The sequence below is a fragment of the Narcine bancroftii genome, chromosome 1 (genome assembly GCF_036971445.1).
Source record: "Narcine bancroftii isolate sNarBan1 chromosome 1, sNarBan1.hap1, whole genome shotgun sequence".
In the NCBI taxonomy this organism is placed as follows: Eukaryota; Metazoa; Chordata; class Chondrichthyes; order Torpediniformes; family Narcinidae; genus Narcine; species Narcine bancroftii.
The window spans coordinates 476903321-476916035 of NC_091469.1; the positions used below are offsets into that span (position 1 = coordinate 476903321).

The 12715-nt window shown below is 43.8% G+C and overlaps 1 protein-coding gene across 5 annotated transcripts in view; it reads left to right on the forward strand.

Moving 5' to 3' along the window:
• The window catches only part of xrcc2 (X-ray repair complementing defective repair in Chinese hamster cells 2), a 92869-nt gene that overhangs the window by 67157 nt on the left and 12997 nt on the right, over window positions 1–12715 (forward strand). For 2 of the 5 annotated variants that reach the window (XM_069914802.1, XM_069914805.1), the window contains one exon: window positions 3956–4071. The exons of the other annotated variants lie outside the window; for them this stretch is intronic. In XM_069914802.1, the coding sequence (XP_069770903.1) occupies window positions 3956–3977 (22 nt within the window). In that variant the 3' untranslated portion in view covers window positions 3978–4071. Of the gene's footprint in view, window positions 1–3955; window positions 4072–12715 lie in introns of those variants that run through there. 5 annotated transcript variants of the gene reach the window in all.

A 12715-nucleotide genomic window follows, 5' to 3' on the forward strand; every position in this document is an offset into this window, starting at 1 on the left:
ATGGGCGGTGTCTGAGGAGGCTGCATCAGAAGAGGAGGTGTGATCCTTGACCACTCACTGCATCCAAAGGGACTTCCTTTCATTTCCCTTTCCTTCTCTCCTCCTCACAAGTTGGGCCGGAGTGAGACAACTCTTTGCTCAACTTTGAATGGCACACAAAAGTAAGCCTTTCAGGACCTGTGACAATAAATAAATCTAAATCCACTAAAAATTAGTATAGTTAAATAGAACCATACCATTTAATAACAAAATAAGTTTAGATCTTGCTTCACCTAAAGACAGGGTTTGCTCTATTTCCTCAACTGAATCCCTATTTCAGTCACTCCAGCCTATTGTTCAATTTCTTATTCCATATAATGTTTTTTTCTCCCAAAACCACAATAATTTTCCATTGCTCCTTTTTTTTTATACAATATCCTATTTAAAGTTTTTAAAATACACTTTTGGGTTACACTGAATGTTTTACTGGATGTTTCGTTTTTTTTAGTTAAATGGTTAAAATACAGGATTAAAAAGTAAGAATTAAATTTATGAGCAAGTTTAAAGAAATCATCTCAGTTCTCGATCTAGTGTGGTCCGATTAACTCAATCTTCCCCTTCAATTATTTATCTCATTCCTTTTTGGGGAAAAAAAGCAGACAAGCTGAGGGAAAATCGTAAGGACTTCTACAGGTGCAAGTATACTAAAAGCAAAAGTAATTGGTCCTCTTGAAGATCAGAGTGGTCGGCTATGTTTGGAGTCAAAGATGGGCGAGATCTTAAATGTTTTTTTTTGCATCTGTATTTATTCGGAAAAATGGTACTAAGACTATGGAAGTGAGACAAACAGGCAGTGAGGTCATGGAATTTATACAAATGAAAAAGGAGGAGGTGCTTGCTGTCTTCAGACAAATAAGAGTGGATAAATCCCCAGGACCTGTCAAATTATTCCCTTGAACCTTGATGTAGAAATTGCAGGAGCTCTGGCAGACACATTCAACAGGGTGGCATGGTTAACATGGTGGTTAACGCACTGGCGACTGGAACTGGGGTTTGAATGTCATGCTGTCTGTTGGGAGTTTGCACGTTCTCCCTGCATCTGCATGCGTTTTACCCGGGGTCTCTGGTTTCCTCGCACCTTTCAAAATGTACCAGGAAATTGTAGGTCAATTGAATGTAATTGGGCAGCACGAGCTCGAGGGTCAAAAGGGCCTATCACCATGCTGTCTGTCTAAATTTTAAAAAAAAGAAAATGATGTCTGAATCTCCCTTCACCGGCTTCTCATCAATGTCACAGTTTTGGGCATCTTCTCATCTTAGAACATAAGAACTAGGAGCAGGAGTAGACCAATCTGGTCAATGCCCAATCTGGCCGCTGATTCAGCTCCACCTTTTCCCCCATAACACTTAATTCCCCAATTTTGCAAAAATCTAGCTGTCTTAAATAATGAAGCAGCCTCAACTGTTTCCTTGGGCAGGGAATTCCACAGATTCACCACTCTCTGCAGATGGCACTAAGATTGAAGACATTGTGGACACTGAAGAAAGGTTTTCACAGCTTGCAGAGGAATCTGGACCAGTTGAAAAATGGCAGATAGAATTAAATGCCGACAAGAGTGAGGTGTTGCATTTTAGAAAGACAAACCAAGAAAGGACATAGATGGTAAATGGTGGGGCACTGAGGAGTGTGGTAGTACAGAGGGACCTGGGAATACTGATACATAATTCCCTGAATGGCATCAATAGGGTTGTAAAGAGAGATTTTAGCATATTGGCCTTCTTAAATCAAAGTATTGAGTATAGGAGTTGGGATGTTATGTTAAGGTTGTACAAGACATTGGTGAGGCCAACTTTGGAGTATTGTGTGCAGTTTTGGTCACCTAATTTCAGGAAAGATATCAATAAGGTAGAAAGAGTGCAGAGAATATTAACTAGGATGTTGCCTGGACTTCAGGAACTGAGTTACAGGGAAAGGTTAAACAGGTTAGGACTTTATTCCCTGGAGCTAGAAAAATGAGGGGAGATTTGATAAGGTGGATAAAGTAAATGTAGATAGGCATTTTCCACTGAGGGTATGGGTTAAGAGTGAAAGGGGAAAAGTTTAGGGGGAACTTCTTCACACAGAAAGTGGTAGGGGTGTGGAACGAGCTTCCGGCTGAAGTGGTGAATACGGGTTCAATTTTAACATTTATGAAGAATTTGGACAGATGCATGGATAGGAGGGGCATGGAGACCCAAGTCAGTGGGACTAGGCAGAAAAAAGGTTCAGTACAGACGAGAAGGGATGAAGGAGCCTGTTTCTGTGCTGTAATGTTCTATGGTTCTCTGGGAGAAGCAGATTATGAGCCTGACCCAAGCAAGTAACTCTGTATATTTGAAGATGATACATATTGCTGGTGAGGGAGTAAAAAATTCTTCAAATAGTGACTATTGGTGCTAACGACTAAATGGAAGGCAGATCTTATGGCAAAAATTGAATCCTAGCAATGTTCACGCCTCTCCTCCCATATACCCCTCCTCCCATATACCCCCTCTCCCACTGTTCCCATTGGCCACTTTATTTATTTATATAGAATATGGAGCAATGCAGCGCAGTACAGGCCCTTTGGCCCACAACTTTAGGCGACCTTTAGACTCTGCCTCCCACATAACCCTCCACTTTAAATTCCTCCATAGGCTTGTCTAGTTGTCTCTGGAAATTCATCAAAGTACCTGCCCATTTAGTTCATACCAAAGTATTATCTGCCTAGTCCCACTGACCTGCACCCAGACCAGTAGAATCATCTCACCTTAAACTTGTGCCCTATCGATTTAGGCTTTCCTACTCTGGGGAAAAGATTGTGACTATTCACCCTACCTGTGGCCCTTAAGATTTTGTACACCTCTATAAGGTCAGCTCCTGTAGTCAATAGGCCCTTTCATACAATCAAAAAGCCCGAGTGTAAAGGCAGAGATTCTCCACTCTTATGTCGGAGACTTACTTCCAAGAATGCGCCCTAGCTGGTTCCAAGACGCTGACTGCAATCCCTCTTGGGGGAAAGGTCAGTAGAGGAGCGGAGCGCTCCGCCACCCAACATGAATGTAATGTCACTGCAAGCGATTGGCTAATGACATTGCAATTTCGCTGTCAGCCTGTGACCCATCTCCCCTCTCTCTCCCACTCATTCATCCCTCTCCTTCCATGGCCCTCTCAGGTCAGGGATGGCCGGCAGGAGCCGTCATGGCAGAGGCAGCCGATAGGGGCCGTCAGGGCAGGGGCAGGTGGCAGAGGTCATCAGGGCAGGGGTGGCCAGCGGGGGTCATCAGGGGGCAACTGGTGCGGGCTGATACAGCCCCACCAGCCACTCCGTCAGCTCACTGGGCTGCTTTGGCCTTCGGGGCCGCTTGTCAGTGCCAGCGGCTCAAAACGCAGCAGAGCAATGGCCGCCTTCCCTACCCATAATTCTCCACGCAGCTTGAACTGTTCTAGGAAATGCAAAGTGGTTCCAGCTGCGTGGAGGATTATGGGTAGGGAAGACGACCATTGCTCTGGCTTGTATTTATCATGGGTGGCGCCACGGTGACAGTCGCCCCGCCTACAGCGGCTCCGGATGATGCCTAAAAGCAGCAGTGGAGCAGCCAAGTTTTAAATTTTTATCCACCTCTGCTGCCCCCCTCGAAGCGGGGGCCCAGCATGAAAACACCTAATGCCAAAAAGGCAATGTGTGCTCAACACCATCTTCTCCACTGTCTCACCACTCTCAGACAACTATATTCCCCTCAGTGCAAGGTACAGCAGTCAGAATTATACTGCTAGGAAACAGGCCCTACAGTCTATTAATACGCAAAGGTCTAAACTATTGTTCAGGAGACATGAGTTTGAATCTAATCAAAGAAAATAATTGAATAAATCTGGAATTAAAAGAGTAACAGTTCCTATGGTTATCAAATTGTCACAAAATCCAACTAAACTTTAATAATGTTTTGCTTTCCACAGCTGTCCCCATACCAGACCGTGATGGAGCTGGTCAGCATTCTTTCCACCACACATCTGTAGAAATTTGCCAGGGTTCCAATGCCATGCCAATCCCCCTCAAACTCCTGAGGAAGTAGAGGCAGTGATGTGGTTTCTTCATGATGCCATTTGTGTGTTGGTTTCAGGTAAGATCCTCCAAGCTAGTGACTCCCAGGAACTTAAATTTGTTCACCCTCTACACCTCTGATCCCCTAATGATCACTGGGTTGTTCACCTCTGGTTTTCCCAATCATTGAGTGCAAGGTGGTTGTTGGTGCCCCATTCAGCCAAGTTTTCAATCTCCATCCCTGTATGCTGACTACCGCTTCTGTGGTAACGTCAGCAAATTTGTAGCTACTGTTGTTGTCGTACTGGTCCACACAGTCATGGGTGTATAGAGTAAAGCACCGGCTAAGAGCGTAACCCTATGTTGGGTGGCCATTTCAAACTTAGCAAAACAGAGGACATGCAGGGTCAGCGTCAGGAACTCTCTTGGGGGGGGGGGGGGGGGCGCCGTCACATATTTCCCTCATAGCGCATGCACAAGAAGAAACATGGCCACGCACACCGCATTTAGCAGGTAAGTCTCTTTTCTGCCACTTAATTTGACCTCCATTTGGGAGAACAAATTAATGTCTGGCTTGAGGTGGTGGAGAATGGAGGACAAAGGTCTCAAAAACCAGATGGTCTGGCCTCAAACCAGATGTCTGGCCATCCCTAACCCTGTGGTGCTCCAGTACCGATGGAGATTGTGGAGAAGGTGTTCTTACCAATCCTCACTGATTATGGTCTGGTGTGGAAGTCCAGGATCCAATTACACAGTGGGGTATTGAGTCCCAGATCTTGGAGTTTGCTGATCAGCTTTAAGGGTATGTTGGTGTTAAATACCAAACTCTAGTGTTATGGGCCCAAAGGACCCCAAAAACCAGCAGCAATAGAAACTCACCAAGGGAAGTGGTTACTTAAACAAAAGTAGCTTTTAATTATCTTTAAACATGAAAACAGGATCAAACTTTAACTTGTTACTATTAACTTAACCTAACTTAACCCCCTTCTAATTCTAAGCACAAGTGTATGTAATGTGTGCGTAAGTTCAGAAAAGTTATTTGATTCACAGTCCAATCTCACTTCTCACTCCTCCAAATTCACTGGTATCAGGCAATTCTTATACTGTGCACAGAATTTAACATTTATGAATTTCATCAGGCTTTTGTGCTTGAAAGGTAAATGGTTACTGCTCAGGAAGGTTTTTGCTGATTTTCAGAGAAAGATTTGTTGATTGTTGGATACTCACAACTGATTCCTTCTGAACAGCCACTTCAGTGTCTTGCTGAAGAAACTTGCCCCATCGGGGTTTTCCAGATGATAACCTCTTTCTTTCAGGTCACCACAGAGTTCCTTTTTGTTTCCCTTATTTCAAGTGAAACATTATGCAGTCAGCATAATGTTTCCTCCTCTTGTATGGGCCACAAGGGCTTTGATCAGGCTGAACTAAGAACTCACAACCCATCTTCAAAATGGGGTTTTTCCACAAGCTTGCCAGCTTGTCCTGTTCCAGTCCCAGCTGCTGCTGAACTGTAGAACTGAATTCTCTCTCTCTCTTTCTCAGAGAAAACCACATGACCCTCTTAGTACAGCCAACTGCACTCAGACAGACTGTGGCACTGGACCTAATCGTCCGAGTTTGTTCAGCTGTGGCTTTCCAAAACAGTAATCCATTACTCTGCAGCATGTCCAATTAACACCTACTTGTGAAGTCCTTATAGGCATTCTTCAAAGTTTTTCAAAGTCACCTGGAGCCTGGCTTGAGCAGGTATTTTAAATGAGATCTGTTTTAAAATGTTTGTATGTGACCTACACTAAAAAAAACCTGCCACGATTGATCTCCTGTAAAACATATCTATATACAATATAAAATATAACACAATCTATCACAGTAGTCACTAAATAGCATCCTGATGCATCTTTGCTGTTCAGGTGTTCCAGGGCTTTGTGTAGACCCAGTGAGATGGTACTTGTGGCTATGATAGGCGAATTGGAACGGATCCAGATAGGAGCTGATACGCTTCAACACCAGCATTTCAAAACACTTCATCACTGATGATGTAAGTTTCACTGGTCAATAATCATTTGGACAGATTATCACAGTCTTCTTGGGCACTGGTACACTGTTTGAAACAGGTGGGTGCCACGCCCTGCTAGAATTGGATGTTGAAGATATCTGTAAATACATTGGCAAGTTGGTCAGGACAGATTTTTAATACTCGGCTGGGTATTTTAATACTGCCTGGACCAGATGCTTTCCTTGGATTCACTCTCCTGAAGGCAGGCCACACAGCATCCTTCGATAAGGACAAGAGAGGACAAAATAACACCGTTAAATCACTTTAATCCCCTTGTGTTGTAATTGATGATTATTCACGATAGTGTGGAGCTTTAGTCACCTAACGACAGGAAGGATATCAATAGATTGAAAGTGGGCAGCACAGTTTGAATAGCAATTAGCACAAAGTTATTACATCTCCAGCAACCTGGGTTCAGATCTGGCACTGTCTGTAAGGAGTTTGTATATTCTCCCCATGTGTGTGGGGGTTTCCTCCGGGTGCTCAGCTTTCCTCCCACCCTTCAAAAATGTGCAAGGATTGTAGGTTAATTGGGGTATTTGGATGGCACGGGCTCATGGGCCAGAAGGGCTTGTTACTGTACTGTGTGTCTAAATTTAAATTTAAAAAAGATTTGCTAAGTTGTTGCTGGGATTTTAAGAACTGAGTTAGAGGGAAAGATTAAACAGGTGAGGACTTTATTCCCTGAACCATAGATCAATAAGGGGAGATTTGATAGAGATGTACAAAATTACGATGGATAAAGATAAAGACAAATAGGCTTTTCACACTGCGGGTAGGTGACCTAAAAACCAGAGGACATGGGTTAAAGTTGAAAGGGAAATATTTAAAGAGAATATTAGGGGGACCTACTTCACGCAAAGAGGGGTGGGAGTGTGAAACAAGCTGAAGTGGTAAATGCAGGCTCAATTTTCACATTTAAGAACAATTTGGACAAATACATGGACGGGAGGGGTCAGGAGTAACAGCAGAAAAATAGTTTGGCCCAGAGCAGAAAGGCTGAAGGGTCTGTTTCTGTGCTGTTGTGTTCTGTGGTTCTATGAATGGGAGGGGATCTTATAGAAGCAAATAAAGTTATGAAAGAAAGATATAAGATAGAAGCAGTGAGGCTGTTTCCACTGGAAGATGAGATTAGAACTGGGGGTTAATGGAGTAGATTTAAGAGAGATAAGGAGGAACTGCTTCTCCCGGATTCATGAATCTGTGCAATTCTCCTCCCAAGGAAGAAGGAAGAGACTGCTTTATTAAATATATTTGATACAGATAGATAGATTTTTCAATCGTAGGGGAATTAAGGGTTATAGAGAACAAGTGGATAAATAAATAAGTGCAGGGCCAGATCAGCCATGCTCTTAGTGAATGGAGGAACAGGCTTGACTGGCCAGATGCCCGACTTCTGCTCCTATTTCTTAAGCCCTGATGCACAGTAAAAATGTGCATGCATGTAATGGGTATCGAAAGAACCAAAGGCTTGTTGATCCAAACCAAGGCTTTTATTAACTAAAAGAATGGAGCATATCACAAGTAGGTCGACCAGTCCAGAATGACCTGGTCTGGCTAGGGGCAATCCTTTAAGACCTGCCAATAGGTGTGGCTACACTCTCAGCCAATCACAGTCATCCTACACTACCATCTGTACATAGACACATTGGTGATAGAATCTGTACCATCACAATGCAATTAATACGTTTTGGAATAAAACTATGAGTCAGTGAAGCCCATTCATCCCACTGTGTACTCACGGGCCATTTGAGAGCTATTTAGACATCCAACTTTCTTCCTCTCCAACTGCATCCTGTTCTTAATAAGAACTGTATTCTTATTACGGTGTGATTTTCTGAAAATGAATTTCAGACCTCCATGATCTTTTGCGTGAAAAAAATATTTTCCCTCAAATCTCCTGTAATGCTGCTTCACTGCCTTCTCGTTATTGGCCTCCTGTAATCTAATACACTCTCTCCCTCTCTTCCAAAGGAAACAATCCCAGTCTAGCCACTCTCTCTTCGAAATCTGGCAGCAGATTTCTCGAGGGCCTCTCTTCCACATAGTTTGCTAATTGACTCAGATGGATATTAGTACCTTTGTATGGTGAAAGCCATTGCATCATCTAATTCAACAGCACAAATTATCCCTGCCTAATTTCCAGTCAATAGTCCTTTGATACATTTATCCTGTTACTTATTTTAACCTGTCTCTTTCCAAATCTCTCATTTTTATGGCATTTTTCCAGTCAAGCCAGATGAACAGGATGGGGTAGGGGAAGAGCCGACTGGTGTGTGCACAGGCGATATGGTGGGGCAGTTGAAGGAAGTGGAAGATTTTTCACAGTGCTCAACAAAAGTATAGTCCAGTTAAAAGCAAGGACAGTAAGGGTGGGAAGAGCCAGCTCTGGATAACTCAGGAAATAAAGGAAGGCGGGAAACTAAAAGCTCATGCAAACAAAGCTGCCAAGAGTAGTGGGAAGCTGGTTTGGGAAAACTTTAAAAAGCAACAAGGAACCACTAAGCAAGGAATAAAGAAAGGTATGGAAGTAAACCAGCACAAAAAATAAAAAGTTTTCATAATTACGTAAAGCAGAATAGGTTAGCTAGAGTGAATATAGGGCCCCTGAAAAATGAGAAGGGGGAATTAATAATGGGTGATGCAGAAATGGCCGAAGCTTTGCATTATTATCTTCTGTTGGTCTTCACAGTGGAAGACACATCTAACATGCCAAAGAGAAATGATAAGGATAAGATACCGCTGTCACTAAGAAGGTAGCAATGAGAAAACTAGTGTGTTTAAAGATAGATAAGTTCCCTTGTTGGTAGGTAAGATCAATTTCTATTATGTCAATTGTTCTGTTGTGGAAAGCACAAAGCTCCTTGCTGTGCATATAAAGAACGACCTATCCTGAACACCCAACACCTCCTCATTAGACAGGAAAGCACAGCTTTATTATTATAAATATAATTATAAGTAAGGATGGAGCCAAAAGGCAGGTAACTATTGGCCAGTTAGCTTAACCCTTCACCAAGTCTTGATTGAGGGTTCCAGTCAGAAACGTTGACCATTCTTTTTCTCCCACTGATGCTACTCAACCTACTGAGGACCTCCAGACCTGTTTTTTGCTCCCAAGTATTTGATTTGTCATGACCATTCAAATTACTAATGTTCTATCAGGAAAAGGATGTTCCTTCCTCACTCAGTGTCTTACTGTTAACTCCAGGCCCACAAACATACTCGAGCACCTGGAGGAACAACACCTGATTTTCCGTCTGGGCCCTCTCCAACTGGATGCCATTAACATTGACTTCTCTGGTTTCTGCTGGCCTGCTCTCCTTCTCTCCCCCTCCCACCCCTTTCCCTCTGTCTTCTTTCCTCCAGCTCCCCACCCCATTCCCTCTCCATTCACAGAGCCATCCCTCCTCCCCCTGCTTGCTGGTGTGCCCTCCCTCCTACCCTTATCCACCTAGTGCCACCTGCCTTTTGGACTGTGCTCCTCCTCTCCCTGTCCCTCCCGTCCACCATTTTGTTTGAGTGCCTGCTGACATTTTTTCATACCTTGAAGAAGGGTTTGAGCCCATTATGTTGGGTCTGTATCTATCTTTGTGACATAAAGGACACTGTTTGACCAGCTGAGTTTCTCCAGCTTTGTGTTTTTACTTCAACCACGGTGACGGCAGACTATCGTGTTTTACTTAAATCTTAAAAGCCTCACTAGCCACTCATTAAGTACGTCCATGATTTTGAACAATGAATGCTAGGCTGGGACATCCTTTGCGCTGAGAAACCTGGTAGTTTTGGTATTCTTATTTGCCTGCTATTGTTATTTGGGAGGTACTATCGAAGAAGCTCATGGCTACAGCGTGCCAGTGTCAGAGAAAATGAATGTTAAAAATGGCAGGCAGGACGCCAAGCTAGCAGACTGCTTTGTCTTGGCTGGAGTTGAGCTTCTCAAGTGTTGTTCGAGCTGCTCTCAGCCATGCATGTGGCAGTGTTACATCACAATCTTGATTTGGCTCTTGCAGATTCTGAAAAGGCTGTGGGAAAATAGGAGGTGACAAGGGATACCCAGGGTCTGAATCCTTTTGTAGACCCAGTACTTAAATAGCTCATCCTGTTGAGTACCTGGTCAATGGTGACTCTCTCCAGGAAATTAATGATAGGGGATACGGCCATGATACTGCCAATGGCATTTTAAGTGTAGATGGTTCGAATCTCACATTAGACACTAGTTTGGTCACTTATTAACCCATGTCTGAACCCCCTCTCACCCTTTCTGCAAGCAGATGGACTGATATACTGGTATTAGCTATTATCACCCTGGGAAAAGATGCTGGCTATCCACTCTATTTAAGCATCTCATAATCATGGTCACCTCTCAACCTCTGTCCCCCTAAAGGGGAAAGCTCAACCTTACTTCTTGAGACATGTTCTCCAATCCAGGCAGCATCCTAGTAAATCTCTCTGCGCCCTCTCTGAAGCTACTACATCCTTCCTATAATGAGGTGACCAGAACTGAACATAATACTCTGTTGTGATATGACCAAAATTTTATAGAGCTGCTACAAGGGTCAGCACGGTTACCACATTGGTTATCTCCACGCTGTTACAGTGCCAGTGACCTGGGTTCGAATCCGGCACTGTATGTAAGGAGCTTGTATGGTCTCTCTGGGGTTGTAGGTTAATTGGGTGGCATGGGCTCATGGGCTAGAAGGGCCTGTTACCGTCCTGTACGTCTAAAAAAAAAACCCCATGGCTCTTGAACTCAATCCCCCAACTAATGAAGGCCAGCACACCATACCACCTTCTTAACAACCCTATATACTTATGCAGCAACTTTAAGGAATCTAGGGACTTGGACCCTAAGATCCCACCATACATCAATGTTTTTAAGAGCCCTACCATAAACTATATGCATTCCTCTTACATTTGACCTCCCCCAGTGTGCAACGCCTCACGCTTCTCTGAATTAAACTTCTTCTGCCCCTTCTCTACCTATATCTGGAACTGATCTCTCTCCTTTTGTGTCTTTTGATAGCCCTCTGCACTGTGTTATTGGTGGTACACATACATGCTGACTGTCCCAAATGTGATCTTCAAATTATATTGGGCCTCCAAATACACTGTCTTATCACTCAAATCAATTCACCCAGTGATCACAATTATTGTGACAGATGCAGGAGGAGAGGATTAAAAGCTAAATTAACCTTTACACTTTTTAAGAAAGATTGATCTTTACCTTTGCTGATCGCTTAACTGGCTTGCTTTCCTTCTGAGCATTTGAAAAATAAAACCTGAAGATGCTGGCAATATGCAGCAGGTGTTCCACCATCTGCCAAGAGAAAGGACAGATTAACGTTTCGAGTAGGGGCCCTTTGCAGACACTGGAAGATAATGCAACAGATTTTTTTTTAAAGAGATGGGAAGCAGGAGGAGAGATAATAACCAAAATATGTGCTCAGCCCACTCCTGTTCACGCTCCAATAGTGTCATCAACAGTAGTCGGGCTCATCAGCATCAATGATGTCACACTACAGAGAAGAGGTGGAAAATCTCATGATGAGTAATAACTCGAGTCTCATCATGGACGAGACAAAGGAGATGGTCATAAACTTCAGGAGGACCAGAATGGCCACCCTCCACTGCACATCATAACTCTAGTGGAGAGCACCAAGTTCCTTGGAGTTCACTTAATTGGTGACCTATTGTGGACACACAACTTCTCCTCACTTGTCAGGAAGGTGCAACAGCGATTACAAACCCTGAGAAGACTGAAGCGGGCAAGGCTACTGGCCACCATCATGTCAACCTTCTACAGGAGCTCTATCAAGAGCATCCTGCCCGGCTGCATCACAGTGTGGTACGGTCACTGCAGAGAAATGGATCGGAGGTCAATCCACAGGATCATAAAAGTGGCGAAGAGGATCACCCCTCCTGCCATCTACATGATCTATCAGGATCTTTTTCTGAAGAGGGCGAGCAAAATTATTGAGGACCCCTTCCACCTGCACACAACATCTTTCAGCTGCTTCCATCACGGAAGAGACACAGGAGGATCAGAGCTTGCACCACCAGGCTGGGGAATTGCTTCTTCCCACGGGCAGCAAGACTGCTGAACCACCAAAGGAACCGTTCACACTAACCCTCCGAGACTCTCGTATTCACGAAACCATATTTGTACATATGAATTATTGTCCCGCATATGTATTGTTTGTCTGTATGTGTGTAATGTCTGGTTTTGTACCAAAAACCGGAGAACGACATTTTGTCGGGTTGTACTTCTACAATCAGATGACAATAAACTTGGCTTGACTTGATATTCTGAGAGGAGGGAAGGGACAAAGAAGAACAAGGCAAAAGAGAAATACAAAATGCTGACCAAGTTGAATGCCTGTCCATTTACCTGCGTCTGGCCCATATCTCTCCAAACCCTGCATGTAGCATAGACCAGACACTTCAGCCCAACTCATCCTTGCTGACCAAGTTGGCGTTCTAAGCTGGTCCCATATCCTTCTAAGCCCTTCCCATCCATGAAACTGATCAATTGTCTTCTGATCAAGGAAATTGTGCCTGCTGCAGTTTCATGTGGCAGTTTGTTCCAGTTCTGGGCCTCCCTTTGAGTTGCCTCTTAGGT